This window comes from Phascolarctos cinereus, unplaced genomic scaffold (genome assembly GCF_003287225.1).
Source record: "Phascolarctos cinereus isolate Bilbo 61053 unplaced genomic scaffold, phaCin_HiC Scaffold_4;HRSCAF=312, whole genome shotgun sequence".
NCBI lineage: Eukaryota > Metazoa > Chordata > Mammalia > Diprotodontia > Phascolarctidae > Phascolarctos > Phascolarctos cinereus.
In genome coordinates this window covers 83,411,555-83,425,168 of record NW_027555847.1, presented here as the reverse complement: position 1 = coordinate 83,425,168, position 13,614 = coordinate 83,411,555, and the positions used below count along the sequence as shown (strand labels likewise).

General features: G+C 47.8%; 1 protein-coding gene across 1 annotated transcript; it reads left to right on the top strand.

Annotated features, from left to right (window-relative positions):
* Window positions 1-3,992: 3,992 nt before the first annotated feature.
* PPM1M (protein phosphatase, Mg2+/Mn2+ dependent 1M) lies at window positions 3,993-12,918 on the top strand. Its single transcript, XM_020971501.2, is given in 12 exon segments — window positions 3,993-4,549; window positions 6,677-6,800; window positions 6,942-7,070; window positions 7,072-7,197; window positions 7,546-7,658; window positions 9,326-9,410; window positions 9,577-9,695; window positions 9,811-9,874; window positions 10,234-10,341; window positions 11,188-11,336; window positions 11,899-12,031; window positions 12,033-12,918. Coding segments are annotated over 12 exon segments (1,515 nt in total). The 5' UTR covers window positions 3,993-4,214; the 3' UTR covers window positions 12,063-12,918.
* Window positions 12,919-13,614: the final 696 nt, after the last annotated feature.

The following is a 13,614-nucleotide window of genomic DNA, read 5'->3' as shown; positions in this document are numbered from 1 at the left end:
GACCCTGGGTAAGTCACTTAACCCTGTTTGCCTCAGTTTCCTCATCTGTAAAATGAGCTGGAGAAGGAAATGGTAAACCACTCCAGTATCTTCCAAGAAAATCCCTAATAGGGGCATGAGGAATCAGACACGATGTAAACAGTCCTAGGAAAGTTAGGGGCCAAGAATGGGTTACTACAGAAAAGCTAGTTGAGCTCAGCCAGGAATAATCACTCTGAAGCCTGTGGGTCACAGTCAGGCCTAAGGGGTTAAAGACTGGAAAGGGAGCTCTTCAGAGTGGTAATATTCCTGAGGTGTGACTTGATGGGCTGGTTCACCTCTGCTGGACCCCGGTCTATGGGAGGAAGGAGGAAGCGGGGGAGAGACGCTTCGGATGAGCTACTCTATAGAAACATGGCCAACTCCAGACTCTGCCATGCTGAAGGGATATCATAAGCAGTCTATAAGAGAAGGACATTACAGACTAATTAATAGCAAACCATTATCTTAGATGGCAGCATGGGGGTGGGAAGCGGGAAAAGAGAGGGATCACCAAATTCAACAAGCTTTGATTGAGGACCTACTGTGTGTAAGGCACTGTGCTAGGCACTGAGACCATACAAAGACCAAACAAAACCCCAGTCCCTACCCTCCAGAAGCTTACTTTCTACTAGGGGAAGCAGAACAGAGGGAGGTTATGTTATAGACAAGTAGCACTCCCTTGCCATTGGTTAGAAGAAGGTAGGCAGGCAGAGATGATGATCTCAGAGTACTCTCTGTTCTGTGAGGCCCTTGCACAACCTTTAAGGACAGTAACGACGTCAAGGAGGACACCCTTTCCGAAGATTTCCCCTACATCTTCCCCTTTTTATGAAGCATCCTAACCTTGGACTCTAAGAGGTCACTAACATTGGCTGTGAGCACCCATCCTGATATACAGAGAGAATGAAACCCAGGACTGCCCTAGCACTCAACTCCCCTAAATTGTCCCGGGCCCACTGCAGACTCACCATCAACCCTCCACTCCAGGATGCAGAAGACACTCAAATGCCACCCCAGAGAAAGGGAGCAGTTAGGTCTCTACTAAGGCCAGAAGGAATGGAAATGGATATAGGATGTACCTAAGGAGGGCTTGGTGGAGACAACAGGAAGGACTTCCTGGCTGGAAAGATGTAATTGCCTGCAGAGGTAGAAGAACCAGAGGATTCCACAGAAGTGGCCCTTCCAGCATCTCCCTACCCTCCACCCACACAGATCTCCTCCTTCACCGGACTCCTTCCCTCTTAGGGCCAAAGCCACAAGAGGTGTTTTGAGATTATAAACAGAAAGAAATTGTATAATTCCTGAGGAGAGAAAGGAGGATGCCTCATACTCCATGTCTTTGCTCATTGTTTCCTTCACCTGGAATTTTCTCTTTCCCTACCTCTATCCATTGAATTCCAGCCTATTTTTTTCCAGCTCCATCTCAAATGCCAGCTCCTCCAGGGAGCCACCCCAGAATGCCTTTGTTGGGGTATCTTTATTGTTTTGTATTCTCCTGCCACACTGTAGACTCTGAAAGCAGGGATCCTGGTATAGCGTTGTGTAGCTTTGTGTCTTGCCCCAGTGCCCCCCATATGCTGTGCACATGCCAATCTGAATGAATGATATAGGGCACATCCCCTCAGGGACCAATAGAAAGACAGATACACCTGTGCATGCACACACACACACACACACACACACACACACACACACATACACACTCATTCACAGATCATAGACCTTGGAGCCAGGCCTTCCCAGAATCTCAGAATTTCCATCTCAGCAGGCTTCTGAACTAGTCCAACTCCTAACTGAACAAAAATCTCCCCAATTATATATGTTTTACCAGGGATTGCATGGGTCTTAATGGAAGACCTTATTTAATCGAAGCTCCCTCATTTCCCATCTGACTGCACTCATTTTAGACTTCTTTTTTATTTCTCCACTGTGCTGTGCCTTCTCTCCCCCTCTCCCATACTTTTTCATTGGGAAATCCCATCATCCTGCAAGATCTTACAGAATCTTGAAAGGATCAGCCCTAATTCTAACCCCTCCTCCATACCCTTTCCAGCTCTGAGTGGAAGGTAGAGAAGGAGGGTGCACAGGATAGAAATGTCCTCATTTCCCACCCAGCTGCTCTCATTTTTGGCTTCTCCACTTCACCCCCACCTTCAGCTTTCTGTTGTGTACTGTCTTCTCCCATTAGATTGTGTTCCCAGTGCTTAGCACAGTGTCTGGAACCTGTTGTTCAATAGTGTCTGACTACGTGACCCCATGGACTTTCATCCACGGAGTTTTCTTTTTTTTACTTTTTTGGCTAGGCAATGGGGTCAAGTGACTTGCCCAGGGTCACACAGCTAGTAAGTGTTATGTGTCTGAGGCCCCAGTACTCTATCCACTGTGCCACCTAGCTGCCCCCCATGGAGTTTTCTTAGCAAAGATACTGCAGTGGTTCCCCATTTCCTTTTACAGGGAAGGAAACTGAGGCAAACAGGATTAAGTGACTTGCCCAGGGTCATACAACACAGCTAGTAAGTGTCTGAGGCCAAATTTGAACTCAGGTCTTCCTGATTCAAGCCCAGTGCTCTATCTACTAATACCACCTGCCTGGTACATAGTAGATGCTTAATAAATGTTTATTGAAGTATTATTAATTGAACTCAGAAAAAGAAAACCACAATCTTCCTGTTTTATTTTTAGATCACTCTAGTGGTTGCAAGTTTTCTCTAATATCAAGCCTAAAAATGGCCTCTTTGTAATTTTCAGGAAGACTTGTCTCTTGTTCTGCCTTCTGCACTAGATAGTCAACAGTCAGCAAACATTTATTAAGCACTTACTACATGCCAGGCACTGTGCTAAGAGATAGGGATACAAAACACGAAAAAGAAAGATGGTTTTTACTTTCAAGAAGCTTTCAATCTAATGGGAGAAGACAATGCATAAAAAAAACCCTGAGGGACAGCTAGGTGGCCGCTAGGTGGCGCAGTGGATAGAGCACCAGCCCTGGATTCGGGAGGACCTGAGTTCAAATCTTCCCTCAGACACATAACACTTACTAGCTGTGTGACCCTGTGCAAGTCACTTAACCCCATTGCCTAGCCAAAAAAAAAAATTAATAAATAAAAGAAAGCTGAAAAGGGGGATGGGAAGAGAAGGTACTGGAGTCAGGGCATGATGGAGAAGCCAAGGAAGTCCAAAATGAGTGGAAAATGAAGAGAACAAGTCTAATTTCAGACAACACTTCCAACATAGCCCACATGATGGTGAGGATAATGATGAGGAGGAGGAGGATAAACCTTCAAGGTTGGCAGAGTGTTTTCCATAATGATAATGCTTTAGATCCTCCCCCAAAGCTCTGGGAAGGCAAGTCCTATTATTACCCCTATGTTATAGAGGGTCACACAGACATTAAGTGTCTGAGCTAGGATTTGAACTCAGGATTTCCCTAACTCCACCTTCAGCACGCCATCCACTGCCTCATCTAGCTCTCTTCTCCTAAAGAACTGCATGAGAGACTTGGACAAATGCTGGGCAAATAATCTCTCTCCAGCATTCCCCTGATTTACAAGTCGAGGAACCTTTCCAGGCCAGCGAGTCTCAACTTTCTTGGTGTCAGTCAGGACCCCCCTAAGCTCTTAAAAATTATTGAGGATCCCCACCCCCAAGGCCTTTAGTTTATGTGTGTTCTATGTACGCACATTTACTGTATCAGAAATGAAAACGTCTCAGCATTATGAAAACAGGGAAGCCCGGACCGCTCTTTGAGAACTGCAGACTTACGTGATAGATGAGGAAGCGCTAGGGATTTTTCCAAGATTACACAGCTAGTAAGTAGCCTGACTGGGACTCGATGGAGCCTCAGGCTCCATACCCTAGGATTTCTTTCTGTGCAGCACACCAAGTTTCGGGTCTCGTGGCTGCACAGACCCGCCCTCCAGGAAGAAGACCAAGCTCCTTCCAGTGTGGCTTCCTCCTCCCCCTGTCCCGCCAGCCCGGCTCTGGTCCCTCCTCCCCGCCTCGCCCCACCTTTTCCTGCCCCCAGACTCCGCGCTCGGAACTCCGAGGTCCGCCTGCCCAGGTCTAATCAGGAGGACGGGGGCTGCTTCGCAACTTCTCCGCGAGCAGGGTGTCCGAGATCCCTGCGGGCCACGGCGGGGCACGAGTCTCCCGCTCTAGGGACGCCGTCTGTCAGAGCCCCGACGAGGCCGTGGATGAGGGCCCAGCGTGGGCTGGCCCCTGCCTCCGAGCCCATGTCCACGCAATGGTGGCGGCGCCGCTTCCTGCACCGGGTCCCCTCTTGCGGCCGGGGCCAATCCAAGGCAAGGGGATGGGGAACCGGCCTCGGGGACACTGTCGGGAGCCGGGGGCCCCAAGCCTGTGGCAGAGCCGAGCCGGCTAGTCCGCTCCCATATCGGCGGCCCAAGTTCCTGCGAGGTGTCAGCCCAGCTCCCTGGCCTGACCCTTACCTAGATCCTCAGACCCGTCCCAGGCCAGTGTACTGTCCGGCCCCGGACCGGTCCCTGCCTTGGAACGCGGGCTACGCCGAGTGAGTGAGCGACCTTCCCCTCCAGCCTCTCCCCAGCTCTGGGCTCTCCCCCACCCTAGCCTCTCTTCTCTTCACACTCGAAATCCCCCTGCCTCCGAGCCCTTTCCCTCTCTCCTTCTCCCCTTCCCCTTCGTTACATCCGTTTGTGAAACGAGCTTCTTCCCTTCCACATCTCGGGCCTGAAGGAGGTATGGGTTAGAGGCTGACTTGGGGCAATGTGTGTGTGTGTGTGTGTCTGTCTGTGTGTCTGTCTAAAATACCAGGGAGGGGAAGATTCTGACCCCACTACTTTGGGGAGACAGCACAAGAACCAGACGGAACGTACCTCTGGGACCACTTTACCTACCCTGACCCCTTGTGGACCTCTCTGACCCCCCCACTGTAACCTGGGGTCGGGAATTAGGGGCGTTTTGTTCTAGGGACAGACTACCCTGATACCTGGGGCTGCGATTGAAAAAGGGGATGGGAGAAAGAGGAAAAGACTTCAACAAGAGGAAGAAGTGTTTGCCCTGCGGAGGAAGGGGAAGGGGCTCAGTCTAGTTCTCAGGTGGCCTGATTGTGTTTTGCTGGGGAAGGTGTGGGTGTTAAGTGTGAGCCTGAGCTCTCCCAAGCATAACGGTTCCTCTTTCAGTAAATTCGCAGGGTACTCGTAGACTGGGAGACTGTCTTTGAATCTGTGTTGGTGACTTCAGTGTTAGTGTGTGGAAAAAGCCCTAGACCCGAAATCGGGCTCACAGGAGGGCTGACATGTGACGGTCAGAGCTAACCTTGGGTGAGTCACTTCATAGGATAAGAAGAATTTTGAGCTGAGGGGATCTCAAAGACAATCTGGTGGCTAGAGATGAAGACACAGAGCCAGAGAGGTTAAGTAACTTGCCAGAGGTCACAAAGCTGGTAAGCAGAAAAGAAAGCAACATTTTTGAAGGCCACCAGCATATAGAGCTTAGACAGATAAGATCTTGCCTTCCAGTAGCTTATAGTTTAGAAGTTGGCCAAGACATCACATATGTAATCATAAAACAATATTAGATCAGAGAATTACAATCAAAATAGAAGGTCCTTTCTAGAAAGGAGGATCTGAAGCGGCTTCCTGGAAGTGGTGGCCTTTGAATTGGGTTTTAAAGAACGTACAGGGGCAGCTAGGTGGCAAAGTGGATAGAGCTCTGGCCTTGGAGTCGGAAGACCTGGGTTCAAATGTGGCCTCAGACACTTGGTACTTGCTGGCTGTGTGACCCTAGGCAAGTCACTTAACCCCAGATTGCCTAACCAAAAAAGAAAAAAAAAGTATAGAAATGTAAAGTTCGTGAGGAAGGCAATTCCAGGGCATGTTTGGAGCAAAGATTTTTCTAATTTGGTGAGAGCCTAAATTAGGTAGAGAAGGCACGAGATAAAGAACATCTGAGGACCTTGAATGGCAAATGGAGTAGGAAGCCATTGAAACATTTTAAAAATATATTTTATTGATGTCTTTATATCCTAACCATTTAACCCCCACTCCCTTCAGACTGAACCTCCCTTTTAACAAAGAAAAACAATTAAGCAAAAACCATCTGGTGAACCTGACCTGTATGCATGCTCTGTCCCAGGAGGACCTTACTTCCCTGGTTATGGTGAAGGTTAGGGAATGTTTTATTATCTGGCATCTGGGACCTTCCAGAACTTGGCCTTTTTTTTGGTTTACATCGCTGTATATGTTGACTTGACCTGGTAACTTGGGAATTATATCATCTATACCTCATGTGAGGGAGAGGGAAGCATGAACATTAACACTAAGGTAGTCAAGTGGGGATTCATCTGTAAAATGGGAATGACTGTCATTACCTACTTCACAAGGTACTGTGAGGAAGGTACTTTTGTAAACTTTGAAGTGCTATAGCAGCTGGAATTAATAATAGCTGACTCATACCATTATATTCTTGGTGGCCTCTTTTTCTCTTTTTGGCTGTGTGGGGCTGAGTGAGATTAGATTGGTTGGTTCAGCTGATGGAGCCCTTTGTCCAGAGAAGAGCTTGTGGACTCAGCATGGGGAGGGGGCCCCACCTCCAGCTACCTAACCCTTATCTGAGCCTATAGACTCTTCAGGACATTTTTTGGAGTGGGGCCTGAACCACAATTCTGTGGCTGCAGGGTCATTAATGCAGAGAAGTCTGAGTTCAATGAAGACCAGGCAGCATGCGGTCAGCTGTCCATCAAGCATAGGGAATTAGGGGACAATGAAGACCAGGAGTGGATGATCCTGTGCCAGGAGGAGGTGAGGGGCCAGGCTGGGGTCTGGGACTGGGCAGGCCTATGCCTGGAAGGCTAGGTCCTTGCCCACACGTATGAAGTTGGGGAAGGAGCTAGGCTTCAGGCAAATAACTGCCGAAACTTAACATCTGCTTTCTTGGCACAGTATGTTCCTGGCTGTTACTGGGCGCTGTTTGATGGTCATGGGGGTCCTGCTGCTGCAGTCATCGCCTCCAATGTCTTGCACAGCTGCTTGAGGGCAAAGCTGGAGGATGTAGTGGAGGGCATCCTGGCACCCCCAGCCCCCTATGCATCTCAGTGGCTGCTGCATCTGCTCCAGTGATCCCATGTTTGTGGAGGAGAAAGGAATCCAGGCACAAGATCTGGTGATTGGAGCCATTGAGAAGGCTTTCCAGGAATGTGTGAGTCTGAGACCAGAGCTGGGGAGGAAGCTTGGGTTGGGGCACACAGAGGAGAAGGCAGGAATAGGATTGGAGAACTGTGGGAGGGGATAGAGTGAATCCCTGTTCCTAAGCACACCCAATGGTGCTAGAGAGGTACTTTTATGTGCTCTCAGGGAGAGCACATAAAGAAGCCCCTCCCTAGGTGGATGATGGAAAGTTGATTGGGGGACTGGGTAGGGAGGGTATGGAACTCGGGGTGGGGGTTAGGTCTCTACTCTTGAAGTCTCCTCAGTGGCTGCTGGGTCTCCTCTCATGGGACAGCTGCCTGATGAAATCTGGGGGTGGGGGTTGGATTTATGTCAACAGGACACAATGATTGGGCAGGAGATGACAGCCACTGGCCAGTTTGGGGGCTGCACAGCTCTGGCCATCCTCTACCTGGAGGGGAAGCTTTATGTTGCCAATGCTGGGGATAGCAGGTGAATGCCAAGCACTGTCTGGGTCCTGGCCTATACTGGATCTCAGATGTGGGCCCCCTGGACCAGTGCCTCAAGGAGGGGTGGGTGGGTGGACTTCCCCTTCCTGAGTGTCAGTTGCCTTCTCTGTACACAAACAAGAGGGTTAGAAAAATGACCTTGGGGATTCAATAATCAGGGAGACAGTATCCACATCCTTTCCTTCATAGCACTCCCAATCCAGTTAGGGCAAGTAAGTCACAGATACAGCTCTAGGTCAAAAGAGAACCTGGTAAATATATGAACTTAAAAAAAAAAAAGAGCCTACCACTGTGGCTTGGGAGCATCTGAACAGGGCTTTGAGAAGCAGCATAATAGCAGATAGAACTCTTGGTGCCTGGAGACCTGGGTTCAAATTCTAGTACTGATAGGGCAGCTTGGTGGCACAGTAGATAGAGCACCAGCCCTGAGTTCAAATTTGGCCTCAGATACTAACACACACTAGCTATGTTGTGTGACTCTGGGCAAGTTACTTAACCCCAACTGCCTCACCAAGAAAACAAAAACAAAAAACAATTCCTGACTTACAGCAGCAAGGTAGGTGACAATGTTAAGTCTCAATTACTTCTATAAAATGATTGATAATTCTTGTAACTCCCTACTAAATATCACTGTCGTAAGGAAAGTGTTCTTTGTAAAACTGACAGTACTATAGCAAAGTGTTATTATTAATAACTTCATGTGTGTTAAAACATACTATTAGAAAATATTAACTATTAACGAATATCAAATACTTATCATAATTAATTATTGTTCACAACAACATGGTAAAGCCAGGGACTCTTAATTCAGGAGATTTGGGTTCTAGTACAGAAATTTCCCCACCTGTAAGATGAAGTAGGGATCTCCCCCTCCTGTTGAACACTCACTTTATACATGTCTTCTGTATACTTACCAAATTTCTCTTTCTGGCCTAGCTGTGCCTGTGTCTTATCTGCACCAACTAGACTGGGAACTCCCAAAGGCAGACTTTAAGGACTTGTCTTCTACACCTTCCTTCTACCTCTCACTCTCAGAGGCGGTGTTGAGGTTTAGGTAGAAGAGCCCTGGGCCTGGTCGTCCAGATATCTGGGTTCTCAGTTCTGGTCCTGGCTCTTGGCTTATGACTTACTGTGTGATGCTGGAAAAATTCCTTGCCCTCTCTGGGCCTTTTTCATTCTTTGGAAAAGGGTTTGAATTAGGTGATCTTGGAGATTCCTTTCAGCTGTAGCTTCCTAAAATTCCAAGGATGGCTCAGGTTAGCCAGAGAGGCAAGAAGAGCAATAGGAATGAATGGATGAGGAAAGAGGTGAGAGCAGAGTTTTGAGTAGGAGAGCAGTGAAAGACTGGGCTAGAGAGGCAGGCTACAATTATGATGATCACAGAGATCCTAGCTTTAGAATTGGAAAGGACATCAGTCTACTTTACAGATGAGGAAACAGGCCTAGAGAGGCTAAGTAATTTGTCCAGGGTCACACAAGCAAGTAAGGGGTAGACCTGGGCAGAACTGAGCTTTAGACATATCCATGTAGAAGGATGTAGTCATTGGAGAATGGTGATCCATTAAGAAGCTGTCCAAAAAGCCCAGCTGAAGGAGGATAAGGCTCAGACTCCGTGATTCACACCATGCTCACTCTGAATTTCTTTCCCAGAGCCATACTTGTACAGAGAGACAGCATGAGAGCTCTGAGCTCCGAGTTCACCCCAGAGACAGAGAGACAGCGAATTCAGCACTTGGTAAGCTCCTGGGAGGTGGTCAGGTAGATCGTAGAAGCCAGAATGACTTGAATTCCTGAGCCTACCAGGCAGAAGGGTGGGCTATTGCAGGGAGAGGGACATGAGAAGCCAGAGGAGAACCTTGGAAGCAAGGGTCCCACACTGAGAGTCTGCTCTTGGCCTTCAGGCCTTCATTCATCCCAGGCTTCTGGCTAACGAGTTTACCCGGCTGGAGTTTCCCCGGCGCCTGAAAAGTGAAGACTTGGGACAGAAAGTCCTATTTCGAGACTATAACATGAATGGCTGGTGAGTGAGTACAGGAAGGAAGTTGTTTCTTCTCACTCTTGCTCTGACCAAGGAGCTGTTCAGGGACCTAACCATGGGGGTTCTTGGAGAGGTTATGACCCTGTCTTTCTCTCAGGGGCTACAAACAAGTGGAGAAATCAGACCTCAAATACCCACTGGTTCACGGACAGGGCAAGCAGGTCAGTGATTCTCACACTCCCTCCTGCCCCAGTTTTCTCTAGTTAATCCCACCGGTGTTTGAAGTCATTATTCAGCGTCTAATAGGCACTCATGACCTTGGCTGGTGGATAGGGGTGGGCCAGGACAAGGGGGCCTTGCCAAGGGCAGGAACCATCACTATATCAGGGCCAGCCTCCCTCTCCCTCTCTCCCAAAGGAACCTAATAGAGTCCTCCTTAGTAATCTCACAGGATAAGCCTGCTGCTTCTCAGTCTCTCTAGCTGCCTAATTTTCCTTCCTGTGGGGGTTACCACTGAGGTACCAGATGGTCACTATGAGCCCGAGCACCTGATGTGTTCCCATGTCCTGTCTCCCACCAGGCTCGTTTGCTGGGTACTCTGGCTGTGTCCAGAGGACTGGGAGACCATCAGCTGAAGGTCCTGGACTCAGATATCAACATCAAGCCCTTTCTTCTCTCTATTCCTGAGGTGAGGAAGGGACTCATCATGGCCTGAAGCCCAGGCCCAGCCTCTGACATGTGAGGCAACCGCATAATTGCAACTTACACTGCACATCTCAACTAAAGCCCTTCCTGATCTCAATGGTGGGAGCGACCTTGGGCTCTTATGGCCTTGTTTAGGGGCCCCAAGCTCTCACATAACCTTTCCAGGCCCCAGATGTTTTCAGTATCAAGACCCAAACAAGTCTGAGAGAGACTTAGCCCCTGTTTGGTAGCAGTGATGAATTTTTTCAGCCACAGAAAAAGTTCAAAGGGATAGCAACCTGCATTGACACAATTACAGGTCCTTGAAGTAATGAAATACTGATTAGTCTCACTGGCTACTACCCACATACTCTGCCCTCTAACCCCTTTGTTTCCTAGGGGCCTCAGTGTGCCATAGATTCTTAGATCTTGGGCTGAAAGGGGATCCAGAGGCCATCAATTCACAATGCAGACCCCTTCATTTTACAATTGAAGAAACTGAGACACACAGTTCACACAGCTAGTATTATGTCAGAGGCAAGCTTTGAAGTCCTTTGACTTTAGAGCGAGGGTAACTTTCCATTCTATCATGCCACCTCTCTAGGTGAAAAAACACTGGCATGGAAGCAGGAGACCCTGGACACTTCTTCCTTCCCCCACCCCTGAAAACTCATTTCTTCCTCTTTAAAAGCAGGGTGTTGGGTTCCGTGGTCTGCCTTATCCCTTGCCATTCTGAAGCTTTCTGATTCTATCTGACCCTCACGTCCTGAAGAATCAGGTGGCTGGGCCCAGCAGAGCCTGGTAATTTGGCAAGAGGACACTGAAGATCTGATCTTGGTTCTAACCACAGGTTACTGTAGTAGATTTAGAACAGCAGGAGCCCCAAGAGGACGACGTGATCATCATGGCCACTGATGGGCTCTGGGATGTCCTGTCTAATGAACAAGTAGCCCAGCTAACACGCATCTTCCTCCAGGATAACAGACATGACCCCAACAGGTAATTCTAATGTGGGATGAGCAGCAGAATATAATGGAGAGAATTGGGGGGGGAGGGGAAGAGAATGACATGACAGGACTCTGAAACCAAGCTGCTCAGCCCTGACCCAACTATATACCTCAAGAGAGGGTAGCACTTGGGACCTGAAGATTTAAGTCCAACTCTAGTTGACACTAGCTGAATGAACTGCAGACTGTTTACCTCACAGTTGTAATGAGTATTCCATAATCTTTAAAGCATGTGTGAGATGAAACTTTTTGTAGGAACACACATGACCAACATTTCAATATTATCTCTGTCAATTCAGAGGATGAAGAGTTATGGCAGAATGTAGCAGATAGGAAGTGAAGATGGACAAAAACAGCAGATACATTCAGATCTCAGCTCCAACACAACTGGTTATGGGGCTGTATGTAAGGCCTATTTGACTAAATTGGATTGTCTTTAGGAAAGCACCATAGAAATCAGTTACTTCTTTAGGATAAAGAATAGCGTCTCATCCCCAACCCCCTGAAGGTACTTAGTCAAGGAGACTGATCCACTGGTGTCCTCCCTTCCTCAGGTTTTCAGAGCTGGCCAAATTGTTGATCCACAGGACACAGGGCAGAGAGGATGGCATCTGGGAACAGAGCTCAGCAGGCAATGTGCTGGTGTCCTATGATGACATTTCAGTGTTTGTGATTCCTTTGCACCACACACACACAAAAAAGAAATAAGGATTCCTGAGGCTTTCCACTACTAGCTAAGCCCCACCTCTTCTTGAAACCTGGGACAAAAGGCCAAGTTAAGGGAATCTCAAGAAGAGCTGATGAGGATGAATGGTCTAAGTCCAACCCAACCTGTCTTAGGTTTCACGCGTGCCCCATTTACTCACAGCAGGCTCAGGACCAATGCATTCTGAACTAGAAAGACATGTCCCAGCTCTTGCTACACAAAAGCTTTCCCTAGGACCCAGGGGACATCTGTTGATAATCTACTCCGTGAAGCATGTTCAAGAAACTTTGAGAGAGAGAGAGATCTGGCTTACCTTGAGAGGGTAATTCCATGATTCCTGCCAATTAAAGCCCCTACCTAAGTGTTACAGAAAACAGGGACTGAAATAGCAAGGACTGTAGACTTTCAAGAATGGCAAAGGATGGGTGGTTCTTCCTGCCATTCTTTGCTTCCAGAAAGTTTCTTCCCTGCTTTGTCCAACATAACTTTGGGAGAGGATGGAAAGTTACCTTTTCCCTAAGGGAACATCATGCTTCTGCTGAGAAAAGCGTTTCCTTCTGCGCCCAGGATCCATATACCTGGTCATATACCTGCTCCTCCCAATTCTAAGCATTTGGGGGGGGGGGGTAACGCTCCAGAATGGTTTTGCTGTGCTACCTAAATTATCATCTACATTACAGCCAGGACTGAGAATGCTAACTGGTAGCACAAACGTATTTGTGTTTTGTCTTCGTGAAGTCTTCTAGCCTGGCCAGAGTTGCTGGAGAGTCAGAGGGGAATGCTTGACCCTGTTAACATGCACCAGAATGCTTATCCAGAAACCTCACCGGTATTACAGAATGTTGGGAATGGAAGACTCCTTGCAGACCGCCATTTTAACTCGCCTCCCAATCCAGTGCTCTTGCCCCTCCACCAGAGCTTCATTGAGCCAGGCTGGCAGGAAGCAGACTACTGAGATATCCCACATTCTATGCACAAAAAATGGCTCCTTTTTTTTCATAGAAGTCCTACTGTGAAAATTTATAAACAATTCTAACAGGTTGTCTTTTGTCTACCTGGCCATAAAAGATTTGGGGTTACTACAGGCAACCTTTGAAGTGAAAAACTCCACTTCAAGAAGTGACAGCTTGGGGCAGCTAGGTGGTAAAGTGGATAGAGCAACAGCCCTGGAGTCAGGAGGACCCGAGTTCAAATCCAGCCTCAGACATATAACACCCACTAGCTGTATGACTCTGGGCAAGTCACTTAACCCCAACAGCCTCACCAAGAAAAAAAAAAGTGACAGCTGGAGAAGAGGCCAAAAAGCCTGAGAATGCTGTCATTAATGAAAACTTATACTATCATTCACGATTCTTTTGAAATGGAGGAGAGAGGTATGTCATAATTTTAAATATTTCCATTTAATTGGTAAATACATGGACCAAGCTAAGCCCCAGTGAAAAGCCGGAAAAAAAATGCACCTCTCTCCATGTCATCACAGAAGACTTATAGGTATAGAACATTGCATATTCTGTCAGATGAAATGTTGGCCAGTTTTGCTAAACTTTTTCTTTTTAATAATTTT